General features: G+C 62.9%; 1 protein-coding gene across 5 annotated transcripts in view; it reads left to right on the top strand.

Annotated features, from left to right (window-relative positions):
* SRCIN1 (SRC kinase signaling inhibitor 1) overlaps positions 1-23,523 on the top strand; it is a 55,270-nt gene extending 31,747 nt beyond the window's left edge. Inside the window, exons 4-21 of one of the 5 annotated variants that reach the window (XM_074849117.1) lie at positions 5,970-6,162; positions 6,525-6,723; positions 6,910-7,003; positions 7,435-8,264; positions 8,629-8,721; positions 8,928-8,971; positions 9,319-9,497; positions 9,719-9,894; positions 10,145-10,275; positions 11,627-11,774; positions 12,568-12,880; positions 13,258-13,507; positions 13,727-13,881; positions 13,993-14,145; positions 14,962-15,090; positions 17,162-18,418; positions 20,293-20,430; positions 22,758-23,523. In XM_074849117.1, coding sequence (XP_074705218.1) covers positions 5,970-6,162; positions 6,525-6,723; positions 6,910-7,003; positions 7,435-8,264; positions 8,629-8,721; positions 8,928-8,971; positions 9,319-9,497; positions 9,719-9,894; positions 10,145-10,275; positions 11,627-11,774; positions 12,568-12,880; positions 13,258-13,507; positions 13,727-13,881; positions 13,993-14,145; positions 14,962-15,090; positions 17,162-18,418; positions 20,293-20,430; positions 22,758-22,883 — 4,608 coding nt within the window. In that variant the 3' untranslated portion in view covers positions 22,884-23,523. Of the gene's footprint in view, positions 1-5,969; positions 6,163-6,524; positions 6,724-6,909; positions 7,004-7,434; positions 8,265-8,628; positions 8,722-8,927; positions 8,972-9,318; positions 9,498-9,718; positions 9,895-10,144; positions 10,276-11,626; positions 11,775-12,567; positions 12,881-13,257; positions 13,508-13,726; positions 13,882-13,992; positions 14,146-14,961; positions 15,091-17,161; positions 20,088-20,292; positions 20,431-20,759; positions 20,874-22,500 lie in introns of those variants that run through there. The other 4 variants (XM_074849119.1, XM_074849118.1, XR_012626254.1 and 1 more) reach the window with 4 other exon arrangements.
* Positions 23,524-24,132: the final 609 nt, after the last annotated feature.

The following is a 24,132-nucleotide window of genomic DNA, read 5'->3' as shown; positions in this document are numbered from 1 at the left end:
AGATGCAGACAGGCGGGAGCTGGGAAGGTGGCAGCAACGCAGCTGCCCCGCACCTCTGCAGGGCTCCGTCCACCCGCGCAAGGGCGATGCCCGGCCGGCCCGAACGCGCTCCCGTGCATCGTCCCTGCCGATGGGGCAGGATGGAGCGTGAACTGGGGGGTCTGGGGGCTGCTGCCGGACCCAGCCCTGTAGCATCAGCCCCGGGGCTGCTTCTCCTGGTGACAGCAGGGTCCCGGGGAGAGGCTGAGCTCAGGGCCAGACGCTGCCCGGGGTATTAGCACGGTGAGGGTTTATCCATCCCGGCTGCGAGTACAGGTCTGTATGGGTGCTTGGGGGCTGTGGTCTGGCTGTCCCGGGTGGTTTTGGGGAGGAGAGGGAGGGCTGAGCTGGGAGGAGGAAGAGGGAAGAGGAGCCATGTGCCCTGGGCACGTCTCCACAGGGTGCTCAGGGACCCCCCTTCTACTGCCCAGTCTCCTTGTTGCAAATAATATTCTTACCATGGCTGAAACACCCCCGAGCGCCGCAAGTTGCTGAGTGCTGGGGGGTGTGTGATGTACAGTGGGGTCAGGCAGAAATGGACCTGAAATGGCTGTTTTCTTCTCAGGTCGAGTCCGACACCGCCCTCAGAGCTGCTGTGGGTAGGAGCAAGGTGCTGGCAGAGGCTCGGCTGCCTCTGCTGTGACAAACGGTCCCGCTGCAGGGTCAGGCTCGCTGCCTGTCTTAGGAACTGAGGGGAAATATTAATGAGCTCCGGTGGCTTTGAGTTTTGCGTGGGAACAGCTGCAGAGTGCCCTGCTCCATCCCGGGGCAGGAGCCTTTCCCCACACAGTTTTTCTTGGTTTTTTTTTTCTTCTATCTTCTTTTAAGTGCCCCATGGGAGGTCCAGAGCTGCTCCTCTGCCCCAGCTCTCCCAGCTCTGCTCCCTCCAAACTCATTCTGCCACCCTCCTCTGTGCCCCTGGTCCTTCCACTCCTCTCCTAAATTCTCCCCCTCTTCCCTGCGGCTGTCTGGGCTCTCCATCGACACCCAGCAGCTCCTTGCCCCTGCTCCAGTGGGATGACTGTGGTGCCCATCACCGCTGGGTCCACAGGGACAGCCCCGGTCCTCGCCTGGGCCCCCCAAACACCGTTGGCACCTCGGCTCCATCCCTCCCTCCCTCCCTCCCTCTCTCCCTCCCTCCCTCCAGCCCTGAGCGTTCAGCCCTCGGAGCTGGGATGGGTAATATCGAAGAGGGGAGAGGGGTATGGAAGAAGGGAGGGAAGGATGGGGACAAGAAGGGAGATGAGGAGAGAAGCAACCTTATCTGGCCAGGCAGATATAATGAAGCGGCTTCAGCATGACAGTAAAGGGATTGTTGGGAGTTTTAGGAGCTAAAAGAATTGCTTAATTGTATCTTTTTTTAGCTCTGGGGAGATAAAAGGCAAAATCCCCCAAGTCTCCCTCCATTTCCCATCCCACCTCTTCTATATAAGACTCCCAGGGAGGTGCAGAGGGACTGGGGATGCTCCTGTCCCCGCCAGCGTGGGGGTTGTTCCTTCCCCAGGAGGGGCCGGGTGCTTTGCGAGTGGGTTTTCACTGGGAGAACCACCAAAATAACACCCACGGTGCGCTGCCGGGGTGGAGAGGCTTTGCTGAAGCTTTTGCACCAGCGAGATTTCCTCTGCTCAATCACGCAGGAGGCTCCCAGGGGCTTTAAACCGCTCCCTGGCAGATTGCAGACAGGTTTCTTCCCCAGGGCAGCCTGCGAGTCCTGAGCTCGGTGTCCATCACCCCCTCTGCCGCAGCTCTGCCCTCCCAAAAACCTGACGCTTGTCCTGCCCGTGGTGCCAGCTGGAGCTCCCACACCACTGCCCTGTGGCCTTGGGCGACTTTTGTTTTGCTTTTGGGCAGCTGCACTCCTTCGCCTTCCCTTCGTGCTCTGCCCGTGAACCCGCTGCTTCCCACGCTGTGAGCCGTGGTCGGGGTGGGGGGAGATGCTGTCCCTGCCTCGACAGCCCCCAGCACATGCTGCCGTGGCAGAAATCAGCCCGGCGCCGTATTAACCCTGTGCTGTGACGCTGGTTCAGCCAAAAATGGGTCATCTCCCAGCATGGCATCGCTGCGGCGCAGGGACAGCGAGACGGAGAGCTGCGTCCCCTCCCCTCCAGCCCCTCACTGCCATCGCGGGTGGGTTTCAGATGCCGCAGGGAAAGATCTCAGTGCCCACAGGGGATGTTGGGCTCTTTGGAAGCTGTGGGAGACCGAGCCCTTTGTGTGGGGGTCTGGGTTTGGGCAGAACTGCCCCTGGGGGGGGCATAACTGAGAAGCAGGGGGCAAAAAGCCTTTGCTGCCAGGCTGGGGGGCCAGGGGTGGGTTTTGGTCACCTCTCAGCTGCAGCAGTTGGGATTTATCCTGCGCCCCCAGCACCTTCCCCAGCTGGGAGCTGCGTGGGGGGGGGATCCTGCGTGGCCGCAGCTGGCGGCGTCCAGAGCAGTGCCCTGGGTGGGTGCAGGGGGGACGAGCATCAAGCCCCGCCACAGCCTGGCGTGGGGCTTTGACGTGCGGGAGGCGGGCGGGAAGGAGAGGCCTTTGGGCTGGAAGGTGCTGCCGGAGTGTGACACAGTCTGGGCCAGGCGGAGGACACCCTTTCCCTTCTGGAGACGGTTGTGAGGGTTTGGGGTTTATTTTCATCCTGCATCGGGTTGAAAGCTCACCCCACGCACCCCACATGCCCTGTGCACGGGCCCCGGCAGGCGCTCGGGGAGCCCAAGCCCTGTGTGTCCCCAGGACCAGGGCAGAGCCCGCAGCCCTAAGTGTCCCCCTTCCCTGGGTGGACAGCGGGGTGACATGTTCCCCCGTGACAGCAAGGGACACCCGTCCTGTCAGCGTAGACACTGGCACGGACAGGTCCAGGCACTGCTCATCCCAGGGCAGCCCCCAGCAAGGCAGGATTGGGCCCCCCCCAAAGCATCTCCAGCAAAGCAGGGATCTGGGTACCCATTTTAGACTCCGCAGTGATGGGTGAAGCTGCATGAAAGTCTCAGGTCCCTGACACACTCAGGGTGAGCCAGAGCCTCGGTGACTGTGAGCAGGTCCCACCTACTCCGGGAGGGCTGCGAGTGCCGTGAATGGGGCTGGGGGGCGGATGCGGAGCCATCCCGGGGGCTGCCAGGCCACGTCGGCACCAGCCGCTGGCAGAGGCAGGATGTGTGGGGGCTGAGTTGTCAGTGAACACATTATCTTATAGCAGGATAAGTCATTAACAAGGCAGAGCAATAAAAAACAATTCCCTCAGCGTCGGCTCATTAATGGTCTGCTGGAGGCCAAGGACGGAGCAGCCGCCGTGCTCCCTCCTCGCTGGGCATCTCGGCGCCCCGCTGTGGCTACCAGGCTCCATGGGCACCCCGGTCCCGTGGCTGCACCCCCCGGCAAGGCCGGTGTGGCCAAAATGGTGGCAGACAAGAGATGGCAGAGACCCCCCGCCCCCCCCAGTAGCAGTTGGTGTCCCCCCCTCACGCTGCAGGGTCTGTCCGTTCCCAGCATCCTGCGCTGGCCCGGGGACCTGGGTGCTCTGAGCCCAGCAGCGGAGGGCCCTGTGACCGTGGAGGGGCCCCGCAGCGAGGGGGGACGGGAATGGGGGTGCACAGCTCTCACCCTGCTGCCAGAGAGGGTTTTGGGGGGCCGTCAGGTCCCTGCTGGGTCCCGGAGAGCTGTTCCCTGAGCACATTGTGCTGAGCATCAAGCCAGAACGGTCCCTTCCAGGCTAAAAATCCATTAATTTCCATCTTGCCCTTTTGCTTTTTTTTTTTTGATGGATGCCATAATTAGCTCCATCAGATGAGCTTAATTACTTGAGGTCAGCTGCAGCCCCAGGGCAGAGGCCGAAGGCAGGAGGGGTCCGGGCTCACCTGGAGCAGCCAGCTCTGCCTGCTGCCCTGCTCCCGTGGCCATCCCTTGTGCTGGAGGGACTGTGGTGTGTTGGGGGGGTTGTGCTATAGGAGCTGTAGGGGCTGTGGAGTGTTGGGGTGTTGCAGTGTAGGGGCTGTGGGGACCATGGTGCATTGGGGTGTTGTGCTATAGGAGCTATAGGGACCATAGAGTGTTGGGGTGTTGTGCTGTAGGGGCTGTAGTGCCTTGAGGTGATGCACTATAGGGGCTTATAGGGGCCATGGAGTGTTGGGGTGTTGTGCTATGGGGGCTGTAGGGACCGCGGTGCGTTGGGGTGTTGTGCCGAGGCGCACGCACTGCAACAGCCCTTAGCAACAAGGATGCTACATGGCAACGCGGTCTGAGCCGTCCTGTTGTGCCGCTGGGAGGGGGAGGCAGCGATCCCCCCTTCCTCGGCTACGTCAATTTTTTCTTACAATTATTTTCTCCAGACACAAAACATCCTGGGAGGGGTGTGGGGTGTGAGCCAACGGCCTTTTGTCATCTGGTGTGAAAGCTCGAGGGCTGTTAGTCCAGCCCAGCTGTGGGCTCTGGATGGGGGGTGTTGGGGGGGGGGGGGGGGAGAGCGGGGAGGGATGGGGGTGTGCCAGGATGGGTGGGTGGCAGGGTGGGACCCCGCTGGCACAGGGGAAGGAGCAGAGCGGGAAGAGCTGCCAGAAGGGCAGAGCCAGGCTCGGGCGCAGCCCCGGCAGCGCGGGTCCATCCTGGGTCGGGAACTGGGGGGGGCAGCACCCCACACCCCGAGTGAGACGGGGGAACCACATGCCCTCAAGGTTTCCCAGGGCTATGCAAGGGCAGGGAGCCCCAAAAACCAGCTGCTACGCCCCAAAGATCTGCACGCCATGAACATGGGGGAGAGGAGACGGGGTCTCTCCATCGCCTCCTGCTCCCTGCAGCCTCTTTACCCTCCGCAGAGCCCCCCACGGCCCCCCGTGGGTGGGGTTGTGCTGGCCCAGGCTCGCTCCAGCCCCGCTTCCCTTTCCTGATGTAAGACCTCAAGCATCTGCGCTGCCAGTGTGCTTTGTGCTAAAACAACAGCAAAACTAAGCAGTCAATTTTCCAGCAATTAGCTACAGCAAGCACATTTCAAGTCCCAGAAAACCCCACCCCACAGGATTAATTAAATCTTCCAATTAATGTCTAATTTAAATGATGATGATGGCTGTTATCATTTCATATTGATTTTTCTTTTTGGTCTTAAAATAGAGCTGTTGTCCCTTCCATGTCGCCTTTTCCACACGCCAGGAGCTGTTTGTTCTCTCTTGTTTGATTTGCCAACGTTCAACACGCGTCTGGAAAATCAAGCCCTGAATTTCGGGGTATTGACAGGAGCGTTCGCTCCGCTGCCGGGCAGGTACCTGTGGCCAGGCTGCGTGTTTGGAGATGTTTGTGCAGAAAACCCACGTTTGTAGCCTGAACTTTTACGCAGTGGATATACGCTTGGCCGTGTGGAATTGGGCTCCTGGCATATTAAATTTTTACTGCTATAAACCCAAACCCATTACTTTCCCCCGGCTCAGGCAGCCATAAACCTTGCCGCTGCTTTGCTTCCAGAATAAACCGGGCATTTATGTTTCCCGGGAGCTGGTTCATTGGTGTAATGGATGTGTAACCTCCTGTAATTGCTAAGGTTATTCCAGCGCTTGCATGTGTGCCCTGGCTCTGTCACCAGCTAGCTCGTGCTGGTTTTATTTCAAGGGGGTTGCTGGTAGGGGAGCTCAAAGGCACCTGGAACGGCACCGGGAGGCTTTGAAATGCCGCGTGCTGCCAGCCTGACGTGGAAAACGTGAGCGAGCGGTTGCAGGAGGCGAGGGGACTGTAAATGGTTGTACACGCTCAGAGCAGGAGATGGAGGATGCATCTGGACGGCGTCATGTGCTGACTCAGCTGGGGATCCAGGATTGAGCATCCTTGGAAGCGGCTCAGCCTCACCCGAGCTGCTCCATCCCGGCAGTCGGCTCTGGAGGAAAGGCGGGAGCAGCGCAGCGCTGCGTCCCGGGGAGCTCAGCCCTCCTCCAACCTCTCCCCTCTCCCCCTTCCAGACCAGGAGCTCCCGACACTCCCAGGGCTCCCAGCCTGGCTTGGCCGACCAAGCCAAACTGTCCTTCGCCTCGGCCGAATCCCTGGAAACCATGTCGGAAGCGGAGCTGCCCCTGGGCTTCAACAGGATGAACCGGTTCCGGCAGAGCTTGCCCTTGTCCCGGTCCACCAGCCAGACGAAGCTGCGATCGCCAGGTACCCCCGGGGCTCTGCCTCCCCCCGGCACAGGCAGCGTGGACCTGCCTGGCCACCACCAAACACCTCTGCCCGCCTCTGCGGTGTGTGCCGGGTGTGGGATCGGTTTGTATCTGCCCAAATAACCCCAGGAGGAGCCGGGGTGGGCGCTGCACGCTGTGCAGGGTGGCAGAGGGGGATGAGCTGCCTTCGGCCTCGCTGCTCCAGGGGGAGGTTGGGTGGCCAGTGGTCCCCGAGCCCTCGGTCAGATGCGCACAGAGGCCTCCACACAAAGCTGCGCCGCTGGCCTCGGCCCGTCTCCGGCGTGGTGTGGAGAAGGGCTGTGGGCACACCTCACCGCTTCCTGCTCCCTCTGCTTCCAGGGGTCCTTTTCCTGCAGTTCGGGGACGAGACGAGGCGCGTCCACATCACCCACGAGATCAGCAGCATGGACACCCTGCACGCCCTCATTGTCCACATGTTCCCCCAGAAGCTCACCATGGGGATGCTGAAGTCTCCCAACACTGCCATCCTCATCAAGGACGAGTCGCGCAACGTCTTCTACGAGCTGGAGGATGTCCGGTGAGGGGGTGGGGGCTCAGAAATCTGCCACAGATTGATTTTTCCTTTCTTTAAGGGCATCACGAGCGAGGAAAATAGTGGGATGAAAGCAGAAGGGTGGGCGTGGGTGCAGTCTTGTGGCTGGGACTTGCTGGGGGTTTGGGGGCTGCCTGTCCAGGATGCTCATGGCTCTGCCTCTCCTTTCAGTGATATCCAGGACAGAAGTATCATTAAAATCTACCGGAAAGAGCCGCTCTACGCCTCGTTCCCAGCCTCGCACATCACCAACGGTGACCTGAGGGTAAGGGGGGGACAGGGTGTCACAGGGAGAGCCTGTGGTGTGGGTGCACCAGGCGGGGCTGGGACCAGTAAAGAGAGAAAGCGGTGGAGGCAGGGACTGGTAATTGCGTGTGTTTATGGAAGGAGTAATGACTGCGATTCGTCTTGCCCGGTTCCAGCATTGTTAAGTGTTACTTTAAGAGAATGGATGTTTGGGGCCTGACAGCAGGGTAATAAACATGATAATTAGGGGATTCATCAGAATAAATCATCCCGCTCCTGGATGGGAGTGAGGGAGCTGCTGTTTGCCAAGGCCAGGTGAAGATGTGGGAGCTGCAGCTCTGGGTCCTTGGAGGGGTGCAGCAAGGCAGGGTCCCGGGCAGGCAGAGCAGGGCAGGGGGACAGTCCCCGGGGACGCAGCACTGACCCCCCCCACCCTGCCCCTTTCCGCAGAGGGAGATGGTGTACACCTCCAGGGAGTCATCTCCCACCCGCCGGCTGAACAACATGTCCCCAGCTCCCCACCTCACCTCCGGCTCCCCTCCGCCAGTGCTCCAGTCCTCCTCCCCGTCCCGCTCCCGCATGTCCTACAGCGGGGGCCGCCCGCCCTCCTACGCCGGCAGCCCCGTCCATCACAGCGAGCGTCTCTCCAACCTGCCGCCCGCCCAGGGCGTCTCGCCCAGCCCCAGCGCCATCCTGGAGCGCCGGGATGTGAAACCAGATGAAGACCTGGCCGGGAAGAACGTGGTGCTGGTGAAGAACGAGGGGCTGTACGCCGATCCCTACGGCATGGTGCACGAGGGCCGCCTCAGCATCACCTCCACCCAGTCCCTGGCTGGCATGGGAGACCCTTTTGGCTACTCGGGGGGGCTGTACAAGCGGGGCTCCGTTCGCTCGCTCAGCACCTACTCAGCGGCCGCCTTGCAGACGGAGCTGGAGGACAGCCTGTACAAGCCCAACGCGCCCATTTACAGCGACACGTACGGACCCGGCTTGGGTTTCCGCATGCCCCCCTCCTCCCCGCAGAAGATGGCTGATGGCCGGCTGGTGGACGTGCAGCCGGGGCAGAGCCCCCACAGCCCCTACTCGGGACCCCCCAGCCGCTCCTCTCCCGTCCGTCAGTCCTTCCGCAAGGACTCTTGCTCCTCCGTCTTCATGGAAAGCCCCGTCAACAAGCCACGCAACCCCAGCTCCTCTGGCCCTCCGGAGCTGTTTCCCGGCCCCAGCGATCGCCCGCTCTCAGGGTTCGGCTCCCCAGGACCGGCCAAGGACACGGAAACTAGGTGAGAAGGGGCGCGGGAGAAACCCCCCCACAGATACGAGCTTTGCTGCGCCGGTGGTTGCCCGTCGGTGCAGCTGGGGAGCTAGAGGAACAGAGGAAAGCTTTTCCTTGTTACCACCGCAGCAGAGGTGCCGGGATGGGTGATGAAGCACCAAATTGTGCAGGGCTGAGGGGAGCGATTGGGGGTAGCTGGAGGCAAGAATTAAGAGGGAACAAAGGGGGTGGATGTAATGGGTGACGGCAGCCCTTGCCGCCTCCCCAATGTCCCTCCTGGGGCTTGCAGGGACCCGGTGGGTGGGGGCCTGATGGTGCCCGTGGTGCCAGAGCCAGGTCCTCACCCAGCCCCTCTCCCTCCCCTGCGGCAGGGAGCGGATGGAGGCGATGGAGAAGCAGATCGCCAGCCTGACAGGGCTGGTGCAGAGCGCGCTGCTCCGCGGCTCCGAGGCTGAGACCCCCAGGTAAGGAGCGGGAGGGCAGGCGTGGGACCCCGGGCTCTGCTGCGGGGAGTGGGACATCTCCAGCTGGGCTGTTTGCTGCCGAGATTGGGGGGTCCTGCCCCCCTCCCGGGGAACGCCAGCCCCCACCGTGCCCCTGTGACCCCACTGAGCTGGTGAGGATGGAGGTGCCTGGTCCACGCTCACTCCCCTCCTGTCTTTCGTTGCAGTGAGAAGACAGAAGCCACCAACGGCGGGACCCCCCCGTCAGCATGTAAGTGACTGGAGCCCCTCACCCTGCAGCACCCCCTCGCTCTGCCCCACAGCTTCTGGGAGTCCCAGGGTGGGCACAGGAGATGGGGCTCTGTGGCCCCCACCATGTGTTGGCAGCCAGCGGGACCCCCCCATCTCGCTACGGGGCAGCTCTGGGGTGGCCTCTCCGTGGAGCCAGCGTGGGGGTGGTGTGGACGGGGTCGTTTTGGAGACCACCCAGAACTGCTGAGCTGAAGCACGGGGTGGGGAAAGCGTTTTTTTCCTGGGAAAGCAGAGGAACGGAGCCTGTGGCCTCCCCCAGGGTGGGGGTACCTTCCCTCAGCAGCCTCTGCTTGCCCCCCCCTGCAGCGACCAGCCGCAGTGGCATGGGGACACCGGTGCCCGCGCCCCCGCCGCCCTCAGCCTCCAGCACGCCAGCGGGGCAGCCCACTGCCATCACCCGCTTGCACATGCAGCTGCACCTCCACGACCTGCAGCAGAACGCCAGTGACCTCCGCAACCAGCTGCAGCAGCTCAAGAAGCTGCAGGTGGGTACCAGAGCAGGGGGGGGACCCCAACTCTTACTGGAGTGGCTCCAGCCCTGGAGCAGGAAAATCCCTATTTCTTGGTGACCTTGCATGGGGTTGGGTGTGGGAGAGCGAGGGCATCCCTCTCCATGCCGAGCTGAGCTGGCCCCATAAGTAGCCACACTGGTTGCCATCACGGGGGGAACTTGCCCAGCCTGATGCTCCCCTCCTCGTCTTCGCAGCTGCAGAACCAAGAGACGGTGAAGACGATGCTGCGACGGACAGAGACGGAGATCAGCGTGCGGGTGACGGACACGATGCGCAAGCACGAGGACCCGCTCCAGCGCCAGCGCAGCTTGGTGGAGGAGGAGCGGCTCCGCTACCTCAACGAGGAGGAGCTGATCACCCAGCAGCTCAAGTGAGCGGGCGCTGGCGGCGGGGCTGGGCGTGCAAGTGGGGAGGGGGCCTTTGCGTGCTGACCTCGATGGGCCAGATCCTTCATGGGTGTAAATCAGCAGCTCGGCGCGGTGCCAGGTCCTTGAGGAGGGGTCTCCAGCCCGGTTGTCCTCTCCCCTCTCTGCGTGGGGACCTGCCTGGGTGGCCACCCCTGGGGTTGTCCAGCATCCCGGAACAGCGGTGACACCCCTGCCCTGCCTCTGTGCTCACAGTGACCTGGAGAAGTCAGTGGAGAAGATCCAGAAGGATTTGGCCCACAACCACCGGCTCATCCCTGTGCAGGAGCTGGAGGAGAAGGCAGTGGTGCTCAAGCAGCTGGGGGAGACGCTGACAGACCTCAAGGGTGAGGAAGTGGCCGTGGTCGGGGCTGGGTGGCGAGCGGAGCCTGCCTGCGTCTCCCTGCCCCGTCCTCATGCGCGGGATGCTCCGGGTTGCCCATTGCCTCTGGGTTTGCCTGTTTGCAGTTGCTGGTGGGTTCTCCTGCATCCCCAGGGCGAGCTCCCCCGGTGCCTGTCGGCATTGTGGGGGTCCTGCAGGCTTTGGGCTGCTGCAGGGGTGAGGGCTGCACCCCCCTTTCCTGCTGCCTGCATATTTGCTCTGCTAGCTGTCCCCGCCGAGTCCCCCCGACAGCTCAGGGCTGCTCAGAGCTGCTGCCTGCCCGTCCTGCGGGACCTTGCACTTGCCCACCCCCCTGCACGCTGCCCTTGATTTTGCTGCTCCTGCAGCCTCCCGTCCCCGGGCTGTCCCCCTCCTGCCTTTCACAAAAAGATGCCCAGCACCTCGATTCCAGGTGGCAGAGCTCCTGCCTGCCAGGGCCAAGGCAGACAGTAAATGATTCGGCAGCAGTTGCTGAGGTTGCGAGAAGGGGGGCTGTGGGGGCCTGTGGGGAGGGTGGGGGGGCACAGGGCAGAGGTTGGAGCAGCTCCGCTTTCCTGCAGCCTTTCCCTAAAGTCAGGCTGATGCCGAATCACAGATTTATCTCGGTCGGAAAAGCCCTTGAAGCTCCTCCAGCCCAACCATGAACCTCACCCTGACCGTTCCCAACTCCACCAGATCCCTCAGCGCTGGGTCAACCCGACTCTTCAACCCCTCCAGGGATGGGGACTCCCCCCCTGCCCTGGGCAGCCCATTCCAACGCCCAACAACCCCTTCTGCAAAGAAATCCTTCCTAAGAGCCAGTCTGACCCTGCCCTGGCGCAGCTTGAGGCCATTCCCTCTTGTCCTGGCGCTGGTTCCTTGGCTCAAGAGACTCATCCCCCCTCTCTGCACCCTCCTTCCAGGGAGTTGTAGAGGCCAGGAGGTCTCCCCTCAGCCTCCTCTTCTCCAGACTAAACCTCCCCAGTTCCCTCAGCTGGGATGGTGAGCAGGGCACCGGGCAGGGAGCCAGGAGCAACCTGCTCCACGTCAGCCCCTGCCACCGTGTCCCCAGGGTCCTGGGTACCGAGCTCCCATGTCCAGAGCACTGCTTGGCGCCCATGGATGTGGAGGGGGCACCTTCAGGGGCTAAAATCGGTGCCTGCATTGGACAGGGAAGGGATGATGAGCACGGGGAGCAGCAGAGACACCAGCCCAGGCTCCCCAGGGTTCATCCCGCTCTGTCTGGCAGCGTGCCCTTGCTGTGGGTATGACGGCCGTGGTGGTTTTGGTGGGCACTGCCAGCTGGGCACTGGTGACCCCCCACTGTCCCACCCCAGCCCAGTTCCCCAGCCTGCAGAGCAAGATGCGGGTGGTGCTGCGAGTGGAGGTGGAAGCTGTCAAGTTCCTGAAGGAGGAGCCGAACCGCCTCGATGGTCTGCTCAAGCGCTGCAAGACGGTGACCGACACCCTCGCCCAGATCCGCAGGTGAGCACTGAGCCCCAACCCCGGCCCCTTGAGCACCTCGAAGGACACAGCCGGCCCCTGTGCCCCCCTGTGTGTGTGCCAGTGTCCCCTCTGTATTATGGATGAAAATCCCAAGGGCTGTTGAGAAAAGGCTCATTTTTCTGCTAATGAACTAAGAAATGCCCTCGGTCTTTTCCAGTGTGTATGTGGGAACCCCTTTTTCTAAACTGACTTTTCCTTATCACCTTCTAAAAAAGGTGATCCTATATCCAGACAGAAAGGCGTGGTCAGAAATCTCTTTCCTGAGGAGCAGGAGGATCGTTCTGCTGGAGAAAACTCATCTCCCAGATCTAACGATACCACTGTCTGGGCCGAGCCCACCTGCCTCTTCCCATTACGAGACCTTTCGGGATGGCTGGAGGAGGGCTCCGGCACTGGGCTCGCCTCGGGCTCATCGCTAGCCTGGTTTTCTACAGAAATGAGCTCGTATGATCACGTAGTGTCTGAATCTGCCTCCCTGTCACTCCTCGGCCCTAATAACTCCTGAATCCAAAGGGCAACTTCAGCCAGATCTGACAGAGGGGCAGGGTTCGGAGAGATCCCATTTCCTATGAAGTTCATGCGAATGGACAGTCAGGTAGAGGAGCTCCTTCGTGTGCTTCCCCAAGAGAGGCTGTAGCATCAACACCAAGCCCTTCCTAGACATCAGAGAACCTAAACCTTCAGCCATGTAATACAGAGTTGCAGGAGAGCAAGTTTTTTGGGGGGTGCAGTAACCCCCCCATACCCCGTACCTTCGCTCTGTCCCCGGCAGGCAAGTGGATGAGGGGGTGTGGAGCTCCCCCAGCAACCTCAGCCAGTCCCCCAAGAAAGTGGCCCCTGAGACGGATTTCAGCAAAGGGCTGGATTTGGAGGTGCCCACCAGCCCCCCAGTGAACCTCCACCACCTGACGGCTGTCACCGAGACCCTGGGCATGCCCAGCTTTGGGCACAGCCCCCCCCAAACCCAGACCCACCCCTCCAAGAGCAATAACCCTTCCCGAGCTCCGGAGATGGTGCCCGCCAAGACCCAGACGGGCCCGGAGACCCCCAGCAAGAAGAGCGCGGACAAAGCCGTGTCTGTGGAGGTGAGAGCCTGGGGGTGGGGGGTGTTCCTCAGCTGGGGGGGGGGGGCTCTTCTAGAGGGTCTATCCCCACATCTCCCAGCTGAAACTGTGAACAGGAACTGGGTCCATCTGCTCCTCCTTGCTGGGTTTGTATCAGTGGGGTGTCTGGAGGGTGGGGAGCCCCCGGTGATACAGACGTGGGAGCACCCGCAATTGCATGCTGAAGGGTGTGCAGGTTGGGGATGGGGTCAGCAGGTTGGGGATGGGGGGAGCACGTTGGGGGGGTGGCAGCAGGTTCAGGGGGGCAGCAGCAGGGCTGTGGGTCACGTCCTGCCTGCAAGGGCAGGAGAAGCTGCCGCGGGGGTGAGGGCTGCAGCGGCTCTGCCTGCTGTCCGCAGGCTGCCGAGCGGGACTGGGAGGAGAAGCGGGCAGCGCTGACCCAGTACAGTGCCAAGGACATCAACCGTCTCCTGGAGGAGACGCAGGCCGAGCTGATGAAGGCCATCCCCGACCTGGAGTTCGCTGCCAAGCACAAACAAGCCCCAGGCAGCGGCAGCGCCGCCTCCACGCCCGAGCACAAACCCTCCAAACCGCAGCATGCGCCGAAGTCGGGGGGCAAAGGGGACCCCAACGGCCGCAGGGGCTCAGGTACGGCGTGGGGAGGGCGGGGGTTCACCTCCGGATCCCGGGGCTGGGGGTGCCTGACCCCGCGTGTGCCCTGGCTGTGCCGTCGCCGGTGTGTCTCCCTGCGCTGAGCAGCGCTGCCCCGAAGGGAGGTTTCTGCCCGGGGAGGCGGCGGGACCCTGGGGTGTTGGATTAGAGGGGCAGGGAAAGGTCTCGTGCCCTCACAGCATCGTTTGTGCCCAGACGAACTGACGGTGCCGCGGTACCGGACCGAGAAACCCTCCAAATCGCCGCCACCTCCCCCTCCACGCCGGAGCTTCCCCTCGTCCCACGGACTGACCACAACCCGCAGCGGCGAAGTCATCGTCACCAGCAAGAAGGAGCCCAGTTTTATGAAGGTAGGGAGCCCTGGGATGGCTGCTGGGCTGGACTGGGCAGGTCACGGTTGGCAAGACCAGTCCCGGCTCCCGGTGCCCCCCACCCCTCACCGCCCTGCTCCCCCCTTGCAGAAGGCCGAGTCGGAGGAGCTGGAGACCCAGAAGCCCCAGGTGAAGCTGAGACGGACGGTGTCGGAGGTGGTCAGGCCGGCGTCCACCCCTCCCATCATCGCCTCTGCCATCAAAGACGACGACGACGAGGACCGCATCATTGCGGAGCTGGAGGTGAGCGCGGGAGGGGCTGCGGGATGCCCCAGCTCACCCGCACCGGAGGCGATGCCCCCCCTGCCCCGGCCGCTCACACGTGGCTGCACCCAGCTCTGGGCACCTGCAGGAAACACCTTGGGGTGTGGGGAGCGACGTCCCAAGTGTCAGCCCAGCACTGGGCTTCCCCCTCCCCGCCTGGCTCCCGGCAGAGCCACAGGGCTGGGCAGCACGGAGCAGTTGCACCCTGCCAGACCCCTCGCTGGGTCCAGGTGCTGCGTGCCTGGTTCACCATCTCTCTTCAGCACTTCCACCCCGTCTTGGCCTTGAAACCAAGCTCATTTGTTTTTTAACGCTACGCAGCTTCAGCTGGAGGTTCACTGGGGTTTGTGCACGGGGAACCCTGCAGAGATCCCACCTGAGACGCTGTCCCCACGCTCTGAACTCCCCCAGGCTGGCTGGGCCCCACGTCCTCCCCTCATTTGCTACGGTCGAGGTGCCCAAGTGGGTAGTGGATGGCTTTGCCTTGGCTGGTTTTCCCCCAGGAGGCAGGGGAACTGGTGGTGCTGTGGGCAGGGGGACCGGCAGCACTGCAGGCAGGGGGACCAGTGATGCTATGGGCAGGGGGACCGGTGACACTATGGGCAGGGGGACCGGTGATGCTGCCAGCAGCAGAGGGACGGGGGTGCCTCCACGGCTGATGAGAACAGCCAATGTTTCACTCGCTGCCGAGCCCTGGTCCTGGTGTGACCCTGCCAAGCACCCCTGCAGGCACAGGCTGCGTCGTTGTTCCCGCCAAGCCTCCCTCCTCCAACCCCCCCGTGTTTGACTCCCCAGGTGTTTCAGAGAAGTTCTGCCTCCCCTTTCCCTCCCAAGCTCCGTTACGATCCGCTCGCGGCTGCCGTCTCCCCTGGGCACGCAGACTTGTGGCCCAACGGAGCCTCCGTTGCAGCCGAAGGATGGAAGGTAACAGCTCGCTCCAAGCGACGATCCCTTCTCCTGCTGACTGGCTGCACTTTAACCACCTCCTCTCCCACCTCTTTTTAACTCACTTCTGCTTCTTTCTCTGATTTAACAAACTAATGGCTTCTCTCCACTCCCTCGCTCACCGCCACCGCGTGTACGACACTGACACGGCACAGGACCGAGCACTAACCCTGCGGCCGCAGCACGGGGCTGCTGCAGCTCCCGTGAGGGCCGGATCCTGCAGCCACGCGGGTGGGAGGAAGGACGGGGCCACCCCAGCACCGCACCGGGCAGGGCACGGGGAGGGGTCCCCGCTCTCACAGCACACTGGGTGCCCAGGGAGGGTGTCACTGGGAGGGGTGAGGGGTGGTGCATGTCGTGCCTGGTGCAGGGAGATCCCGCTCCATGTGTGCGGAAGGTGGGGGGCTGGACCGGAGGTTGGTGCCTGCTGGGACCCGCTTGGGCTTGGCACCATCACCCCTCCCGGCTGCTGAGCGGGCACAGCCCTGCTCCCTCCCGGCCCTGCTGCCCTCCATCCTGCCCTGGCTCTGGGGTGGAGAGAGCAGGAGGAAAGGAAGGTGCCCGGAGGGTGGGTGGGATGGAGCAGGGGATGCCCAAGCTGGGGGTAACAAGGGGGCAAAGAGCAGGACAGAGGATGCTGCTGAGCCCCTCACCAGAAAGCCTCATCCAGGGCAGCTCAGCTGCTGGGGGGGCGTGTCTGGGTGCGTTGCAGGGGTCTCCCCCCTCTCCTGGGAGACCCAACACCAGGGCAAAATTGACCATGGCTGCCCCGGAGCAGCATCTCCTGTCCCTGTGGGCGAGGAGCCCTCTCCCAGCGCTCAGCCAGGTCCAGCTCCAGCCCCGGAGCTCTGGAGCCATCCCAGCCCTCGTGTCTCCTTCCCTCTGTGCCCCGGGTTCTGCTCAGACCCCCAGGGCTGAGACACGAGTGAGACGCAGGGAGCCAGGGCACGCGTCCCCGCTGCCCGTCCTGTGCCACCTGGCAGCGTGGTGTAACCACCGTATTCCCCGGCTCTGCCGGTGCCCAGTGCCCCCGCGAGGTGGAAACCCCCTGGCCAGGGCAGGGCTGCGGTGTGGGGCAGAGGCCCCGTGGCTGCAGCTGCAGAGGGGCACCTCTTCTGCCAGAGCATCTCCCTCTCGCCTTCCCAGGCGAGTGGCTTTAAACTGCAACAGGGGAGGTTCAGACTGGACATGAGGAAAAAAATTTTCAGAGAAAGAGTGGTCGGACAGTGGAATAGGCTGCCCAGGGAGGGGGTGGAGTCCCCATCCCTGGATGTGTTTAAGGGTCGTTTGGATGAGCTGTTGGGGGATGTGGGGTAGGGGAGAACTTGTACAGTTGGGCTGAGGGTTGGACTCGATGATCCCAAGGGTCTTTTCCAACCTGAATGATTCTGTGATTCCCTCTCCTCGGTGGAGAGCACGGCCGGCTCTAGTGCCCTGGGCATTGCACGGCTGGTCCCATCTCCCCTGGGACAGGAACAGAGAGGTGGGGGAGGCAGGACAGCATTTTTTTATGTGACTTCTTGCTGCTCAGGGTTTTAAAGGTCTGATGCCCCTTGGCAGCTCCTTTGCGATGGCTTAGCCCCTGCCTTCAGCTCTGCTGGCAGCAGTGGTGTGCTGCGGGGCAGAGCAGCTCACGAGGGCCGGGCTCTGCTCTTGCACCAGTACCGTGCCAGTTTATACCAGCGTGGGAGAAACCCCAGCTGGGTGGTGGCAATCACATTCCCAAAGGCATTCGGACAACACCGACTAATTTTTGTTAAAAACTCCAGGCAAGTTATTGCCGAAATCTCCCAGACCCAGGTTGCATTAAGCACAGTAGAAAACCAGCCTCTGTCCGTGCTGTGGGTACCAACGGGATGTCAGGGCTGGGCAGGAGGGAGCCGAGCATCCCCTTTCCTGGCCAAACACCTCCTGCAGCGCTACGATGCCCGGAGGCACCAGCCATGGGGGCCCCACGTAGTGTGTGTGGACACGTAGTGCTCCCCGGCAGCTCCCCGCTTCCTCCCACCGCTCTCCCCCGGCCCTTAATCTGTTTGAATTCTCTACCTAGGAGCCGTTGGCCCTGGCAGCCCCGGGGAGCCGGGCTTTCTCCCTCCCGCAGATTGTGCTCACCGAGTGGGTGTCTGAACCACCGTCCCCCGAAGCCGAACCGGAGCTGTGGGTGGAAACGGGCTGCTCAGAGCATGGGGACCCGGCTGGCAGCGGAGGAGCAGGAGGGGAGTTTGCACCCAAGGCGGGAAGGAAATGCCGTGTGTCTCCTGGCATCTCCGAAAAGTCTCTGTCTGCACCTGGGTACCCTCCAGCCTCAGCCCCGCAGCCCCCGAGCAGCCCATCTCAGGGCTGTGCCCATGCAGCAGGAGAGACTTGGAGGTTCCCTCCAGCAGCCAGCAAGGTCCCGTCTCTCTCAAAGCATAAACCGAGCTGTCCCGCAGTGGGACGAGGAGGGGATGCTGCTCTGAACGCTGCTGGCAGGCAAGAAGGCAGCAGCCAGACTCCTCACCGAGGTCCCTTGGCTGCACAGCCCCCTCATCTCTACGGGGAAGCCACATGTCCCGGAGCTGGAGCGGCAGCGCTCCCCTCCACCGGTGCAGGCAGCCAAGGGCCTGGCACTGTCCCCCAACTTCCCAGTGCTGGGGACCCCCGAGGAGCAGCCAGGCAGAGCGTGCGGGAGGCATCGCTCTCTCCTGGAGACTCCGCTGGGGCTTGCAGACAAGCGCAGAGAGAGGACAGCTCGCCAGCCCCAGTCTGCCCGGTGCCAGATCCCAGAGCTTTCCCAGGCGGGGATCCAGTCCCAGGCCAGTCCCAGGCTGAGCATCCCCAGGTCGCTGCTTTCTCGAGGCCGAGCCATTGCGCAGCATCGCCGGGCTGGGGCAGGGTGGCTCCGGCTGCCGGGGGGGAAGGCGGCGGGGAGGATGCCGGCGCGGGGGGGAAGGCAGCGGAGGGGCTCTGCAAAGGGCAGTTGTCCCCTCGCCACTCCATGACTCTGCGCAGCAAGGAGATTTATGAAGGCACATACCAAAGACTGGATAGCCTGGAAGAAACTATCCGTGAGCTGGAAATAACCATCAGTGAGATCAGCAGCCATCCCTCGGCTGAATTTGTATTCCCTAAAGAGCTGCTAGGACAAGCGGGACCCAAGGATGCCAGCGAGGAGAGCGAGGAAGGTCTGGGGGATCTCAAACACGGTAGCTGTGACGATGGGACTGTCCTGGACCTCAGTCGAGCCAAAGATGATGAGAGTCCATCTCCAAGCAAGCCCAAGCCGCCTCTGCTACCCAAGCCGCAGCTCCCCCTCGACACTCCGCAGGTTTATTTTCTGTTCTCCCTCTTGCTGTGCTCTGCCCCGGACTCACTCTGATGTCTCTCTTCCTCCACCTCTACCTGCTCCCTCTCTGTGACTCTACCTCCAGGCAGAGCCAAGGTGGAAAACAAATCTCCTTTTCTCCCTGTCACTTGAACGGGTTTGGGAAGCGCAGGCAAGCAGGAGCGAGACTGCAGGCAGCCGAGCCGGCAGCGTGAAGGCAGGCAGTGCCAGGCCGTGCTGCCGTCTGTCCCTCACTGGTGCCCATCCCTTGCTGTGCACAGCACCGAATTCGACCCCGGCTCTCTGGTATCCTCCGCCCTGGGAGGTTTTAGGGCTGAGCACGCTGCTGGTGATGAGGAGGGGGCTGGTGCTGAGCACCCCACGGAGCCGGCGAGGGCTGGGTGCGCTGGGTGACGGAGCAGCGTCCCTTCTTTTGCATAAGCACTTTTCTAACGAACTGCAGTTCGAGTGTGGCAGCTGTTTCTCCTAATTAAATCACAGCGCCGGCTCCCTGAAGCCATCCAATTTGGTTTCTGCTGGAATCCACAGCAGCCGCTCAGCTGGCTGAATAGCTGGGAAAAGCAGGGGGGGAAAACGCCCTCAGCCGCTCCACCATCAGCCTGCTCCTTTATTAACAGTCAGCGCTGGGGAATAAATCTCCTTTTTCATTTGCAGCAATTATCTCAGGCCCGGTTCTCAGCGCTGCCGCGGCCCCGTTGCGGTGCTCTCGCTGGGTGAATGGGCCGTCAAGTGGGTGTAGCTGCCGTTTCTCCTGTTGTCAGCTCCCGCGGCACCGCTGGAGCCTGGCAAACGAGCAGCGGAGCTGCAGGATGGATTTATGGCCGTGGCTGGCACGTGCCGGGGCACTCACAAAGCAAAGCTCGGCTCCAGGTTCAGCAGGAGAGGCTGCGCGGCTGGGGCTGGCTTAGCAGAGCGGGAGAGGGCAGGTTTTGTGTCACCTTTCAGGGACGCTGCGAGTTGGGTGCGAGGGGAGATCCAGCGCCTGCTTGTGCCGGGGATACTGGGGCACTGGGGAAGGTGCGGTGCAGGCAGGAGCTGGATTTCCTTGTGCTGTGGGGTACAGGAGTCCCCCTGTCCCATCCATGGGGCCACTGAGGCTCACAGAGCAGGGCAGGCAGGACAGGCAGCGCAGGGAGCTCTGCCTGCACTAATTGATTAACCCGGTCCCGCTGCCACAACCCGTTGGCCCTCTCCTGTCGGAGGCAGCTCTGGGGCAGCGTAGTGCTGCCAGGTTTGCTGCCTGCAGCAGCTGGTCCGGGCCCGGGGTGGGCAGGAGGCAGCAGTGATGGCAGGGGGAGGATCTGGGGTGCAGTGGGGGGGACGCACGGTGAGCCTGTGGCGGGTGGCATCGTGCGAGCACCGCTGGAGGGACCTGCAGTGCCAGGGCACGTGCGTCCGGGTACCGCTTCCCTCGCTGCTGCTCTTGCAAGTCTCCGTATCTCCATCTGTGCGCAGCTAGTTAATAAAAACCTCTGTATTCCTGCTGCCGCCGTTTCCACCTGGAATCTGCTTCTGCCTGCCGGCGCCTCTTTTCCTTTCTCTTGGCCGTGCACCCCTGTCCCGGCGGGGATGCTCTCCTCCTGCCCTCGGTCTCCCGGTGTTTGCCGTGTCTGCCCTTAACTCCCTCTTTGCGTTGCGGCGGGGGCTGTCGGTAAGTCCTGGCTGGTTTCGGAGCTCGCCGAGGCGCTGCCCGACGCGGGCTCCTTTGGCCCGTTTGCCGCCGTGGGCTGCCCGGGCTCGGCACGGCTCCAGGCACCTGACGCCCAGCGCTGGCAGTGCCCAGCGGCCACCGGTGCCGGTGTGGGCTTTCACTTGCCCGATTTAACCCCCTTTCCTCAAATTCTCTGTCCCAGCAGAGCGGTGGCGTGTCCATCCCAGCCATGAAGGTGGTGAACCCGGCGTCCCGGCTGAAGCAGAGCCCGCAGGGCAGCCCCGACAAGAGCAAGCACATAAAGCAGCGGATGGAGTACATGCGGATCCAGGGCCAGCAGCAGGTAGTCCATCTCTAGCACTGGCCCGGCCGGCTCTCCTGGTAGCCGGGTGAGCCACAGGCTGCCAACGGCTCTGGCATCCCCCTCGCTGCCTCGTATGGGGTGAGGGTGTGGGTGGTGGGCAGGGGAGACCCTGTGGGTGCTGCTTTCGGGGACCAAAGGGGACACCCTGGTGGGGGTGCAGCCCCGTGGGGTGCAGGGACCGAGGGGCTCGCACCCCAATCCGAGCCTGGCGTCGGGGTTTCCACAGGTGGCTGCTGGGGACGGGGACACAACTTTGTGCTGAGAGTGGCAAACTCATTACAAGTGTGCTGCTGTCACTTGTCCCCCAGCCCTCTGTGCCACCGCTGCCCTGAGGGACAGGGCTGAGCCCCAGCATTGGTCCCCCCCACCCTGCGGGACCCCGAGATCTCCTTGCAGCACATCTTGGCCACGGTGATGAGCGCGGCGGAGCCGGGGGCTGGGCATGGGGGCTCCAAGGGGCCAACCCAGCCCGGGGGGGGCGGTTTGGGGAGCCAGGACCCTCCGTGCACCGCGACGCCCCAGAAGCAGCTCGCCCCAGGAGGGGGGGTGTCGCAGGCAGGGTGGTGGTACTGGGGTGCCCAGCAGCGTGGGCAGAGGGTGGGGGGGGCCACAGCAGCTGGAAGAGGAGCGCTTTGGGATGGGATGGTGTGTCGTCCCCCCCCCAGCCCAGCACCCACCCCTCACCGATCCCCAGGGACCGCTCCTGCCATGGGTGCTGGGGCTCGCTCCCCCCCATTCTTGCTGCCCCCCCCAGTGCTGGCAGTGGGTCTCCAGCCACAGCCAAGGTAGCCACGGCCAGTTCGCTGCCCTCCACCCCTCCTCGCTCCCCCTCTCCCCCCTTCCCAGCCCCCCCCCTCCCGCAGCAGCACCACGAGCGGGTTCACCCCATCCTGTTCTCCCTGCTCTGTGTCTCAATCCCCTTCCCCGGGCCCGGCGTTAACAAACCACCCAATAAACCTGATTTTGCTCATTCTGTTGGATCCATAAACCCTGATGGATAAACCAAAGGTTTTTCCTAGCTACCTAGAGCTGGGTTTGGGGGGGATTTCCTGCAATTTGGGCAAATGTCGCTTGAGTAAAATGGGCACCTCGTTCCCCTTGGCTCCAGCAAGAGGGCTCAGCCCCTCCCGTCCCCCCCTCAGTGACTCTGTCACTGGGTTGGTGTGACCACGACCGAGATGGTCCCAGGGCAGTGGTGAGATGTCCCCAGGCAGGGTCTGACCTTGAGGTTGGGGTCTCTCTGCCATCCCCCCCCAGCATAGGGGGGTGCTCATGGGTTTTCACACCCCCGCAGCATCAGGGAGAGTTGGGGGGTTTCCCCTCTGCCTCCCTTTCTAGAAGCAGAGAAACACCAGCCCAAGGGGCTGTGCTGGGGGACCAGGAAGCATCTCCTGGCCCCAGGCCCCCCAGAGAGGCCACCAAGTCCCCTTCCCCGGAGGCCACACACCAGCACGGTCCTGGCTGCCCAGTGTCACCGTGCTCCTCCCCGGCCCCACCTCGGGGCACCCCACGGTAAATTGGTCACCCAGGCCCTGGCATCCACCGCTGCCCTTGCTGGGGTGGCCAGACCTGGAGTTTTCCACGGCACTTTTGTCCTCGCTGCCCTCCCTGTGCAGGATTTGGCCATTCCCCCCCCCAATGTTCCCAGCAGCCCACCCCGCTGCGGCAGGAGCAAGTGGGGGCTGGAGGAGCCCTCTCCCCATTCCCGGAGGATTTATGAGCATCCTTCCCTCCCGGCTCCCTTTGGACCAGTTTCTGCATGAGTAGGGTTGGGTCACGTCGCTGGCGGCGGGGCCGGGGGCCGGGGGGGCACCGGCACCTCTCAGAGGAGCCGGGACTGGCATGGGGCTGCCGAGGCTCTGCCCCGCTCGGCTGAGCGGCACCTCCGTGGCAGCCCCGGTCTAACACTGCCCTTCTTGTCCCCCTCCCGCCTTTCTCCCCTCTCCCCTCCGCTCACCCGCCTCTGTGTGTGCCTACATGTCCGTCTGTCCGCCCGTCTGTCTGTCGGCTCTCTCCTCCTCCTCTCGGGGACGTCCCCTTCCCATCCAGTAACGCGTGGGACCAGCTCATCTCGTGCTCTGTTTGTGGTGGACCTTTTCCAGCTGCTTGACCTCAGGCCTAACTCAATGCTGCTTCTGAACAAACTCCTGTTTGGTTCTTGGTTGTTTGTTTTGTTTTCTTTTCCTTTTTTTGTTTTTTTTTTTTTCCTTTTTTCCTTTCTTTTGTCTTTTTTTTTCAGAAACTGTTTGACTTTCCTCCCCTTTCTCCTCCTCCTCCTCCTCCTTGAATCTTGCTTTTCTTTCTAGGCCGCTAGACCATCTAAAGAGGCTAGTGAGACTTCCCCCGCGGTCTCAGAAAAACCCGCATCTGGCAGAACATCCATCCCCGTATTGACTTCCTTTGGGGCAAGGAACTCCTCAATCTCATTCTGAGCATCCTTGCCAGCTCCACCCAACCGCTCTCCTGCTCCCGGGGCCGGGCTCCTCTCTTCCTTGGGCTCCTCCTCCCTGGGACTTGTCTTCTTGAGGCACCTGGAGGGATCGCCACCCGTCCCTCTCTTTCTGTTTTTTCAATGTCTTGCTCCAATGTGGCCGACCTCGTGTCTCGCCTCCGCTCCGCCACGGCCCGACTTGTGTCTCGCCTCCGCTCCGCCACGGCCTGACTTCTGTCTCCCATCTCGCTCCGCAATGGCCAACCAGCCACTTTCTGTTTCTCTCTCTCTTTCTCCTCCCTTTTTTTTTCCTTTTTTTTTTTTTCCTTTTCGTTTCGGTTCGTTTGGGTTGCTGTTGGTTTGGTTTTTCTCCCTCCCTCCCTCTCCCACCCTGCCGTTTTCTGTTTATTTAAGAGCTCTCAGAGCTTCACCCCACCAGTTTCACCAGCTTCAAGCAAGGAGGACGCCGGGCAGCACCCGACCCCGCTGCCCGCGCGGGCAGCACCCATCCCACTGCGGAAAGGTGGGAAACAGCGGCTGCCGAAGACACCCCCCGACCCGACCGCTCGCCCCCCACCACGGCCGAGCATCCCGGCAGCCGCGACGCCGACCGGCCCGAGGGAGAGGATGCTCGGCGCTCCGGCCAGGTCTCGGCGGCGGGTGGCGGGTGGCACCGTGGCCGGGCTGCGTCCTTCGCTGGCCGAGGGGTCAGCGCTGGCCTGGGGGGCTGTCGCTGGCCCCCCACAAGCCGCCAGCCCCGGCTCTCCTCGAGGCGGGGGGACAGTGCGAGGGCTGGGGAGGAGGGAGCCGGCAGCAGTGCCGCGGGGGGGCCGGGTGTGCTGGAGAGGCCGAAGGATGAGGATGTAAAGTGGGGTGGGGTGGGGGGGAGGCAGAAACGGGTCAAATCAGGCTGCCCGTTGCCCTCGGGTGGGAACGAAGCACTTTAAATGGTGGGCACGGGGTGGGGCAGGGGATGCTGTGATGCTCGGGGGGGGGCTCTGACCGCACGGGGACGTGCTGCCAGACCTTGTCCCCGAGTGCCCTTGGGGACAAGCAGGCAGGCCAGGTCCCCGGACCCCCTTCTCCGGCTGGACGGGACCCCCACCCCACAGCCGGTGACCCCGCGGTCCTTCCCCGGGGGGAGCAGCCCCAGCCCTGCCAAGCCTGGGGGACCTGGGGGGGGTCCCCGGGGTGCGTGGCCAGGTGATGCTTGCCCGTGGCCACCACCCATCAGCACAGGCGGGTGTGCG

The sequence above is a fragment of the Strix aluco genome, chromosome 24 (assembly GCF_031877795.1).
Source record: "Strix aluco isolate bStrAlu1 chromosome 24, bStrAlu1.hap1, whole genome shotgun sequence".
NCBI classification, from domain to species: Eukaryota; Metazoa; Chordata; class Aves; order Strigiformes; family Strigidae; genus Strix; species Strix aluco.
Note: the sequence above shows the minus strand (reverse complement) of the source record. Positions and strands in the feature narration are given on the sequence as shown.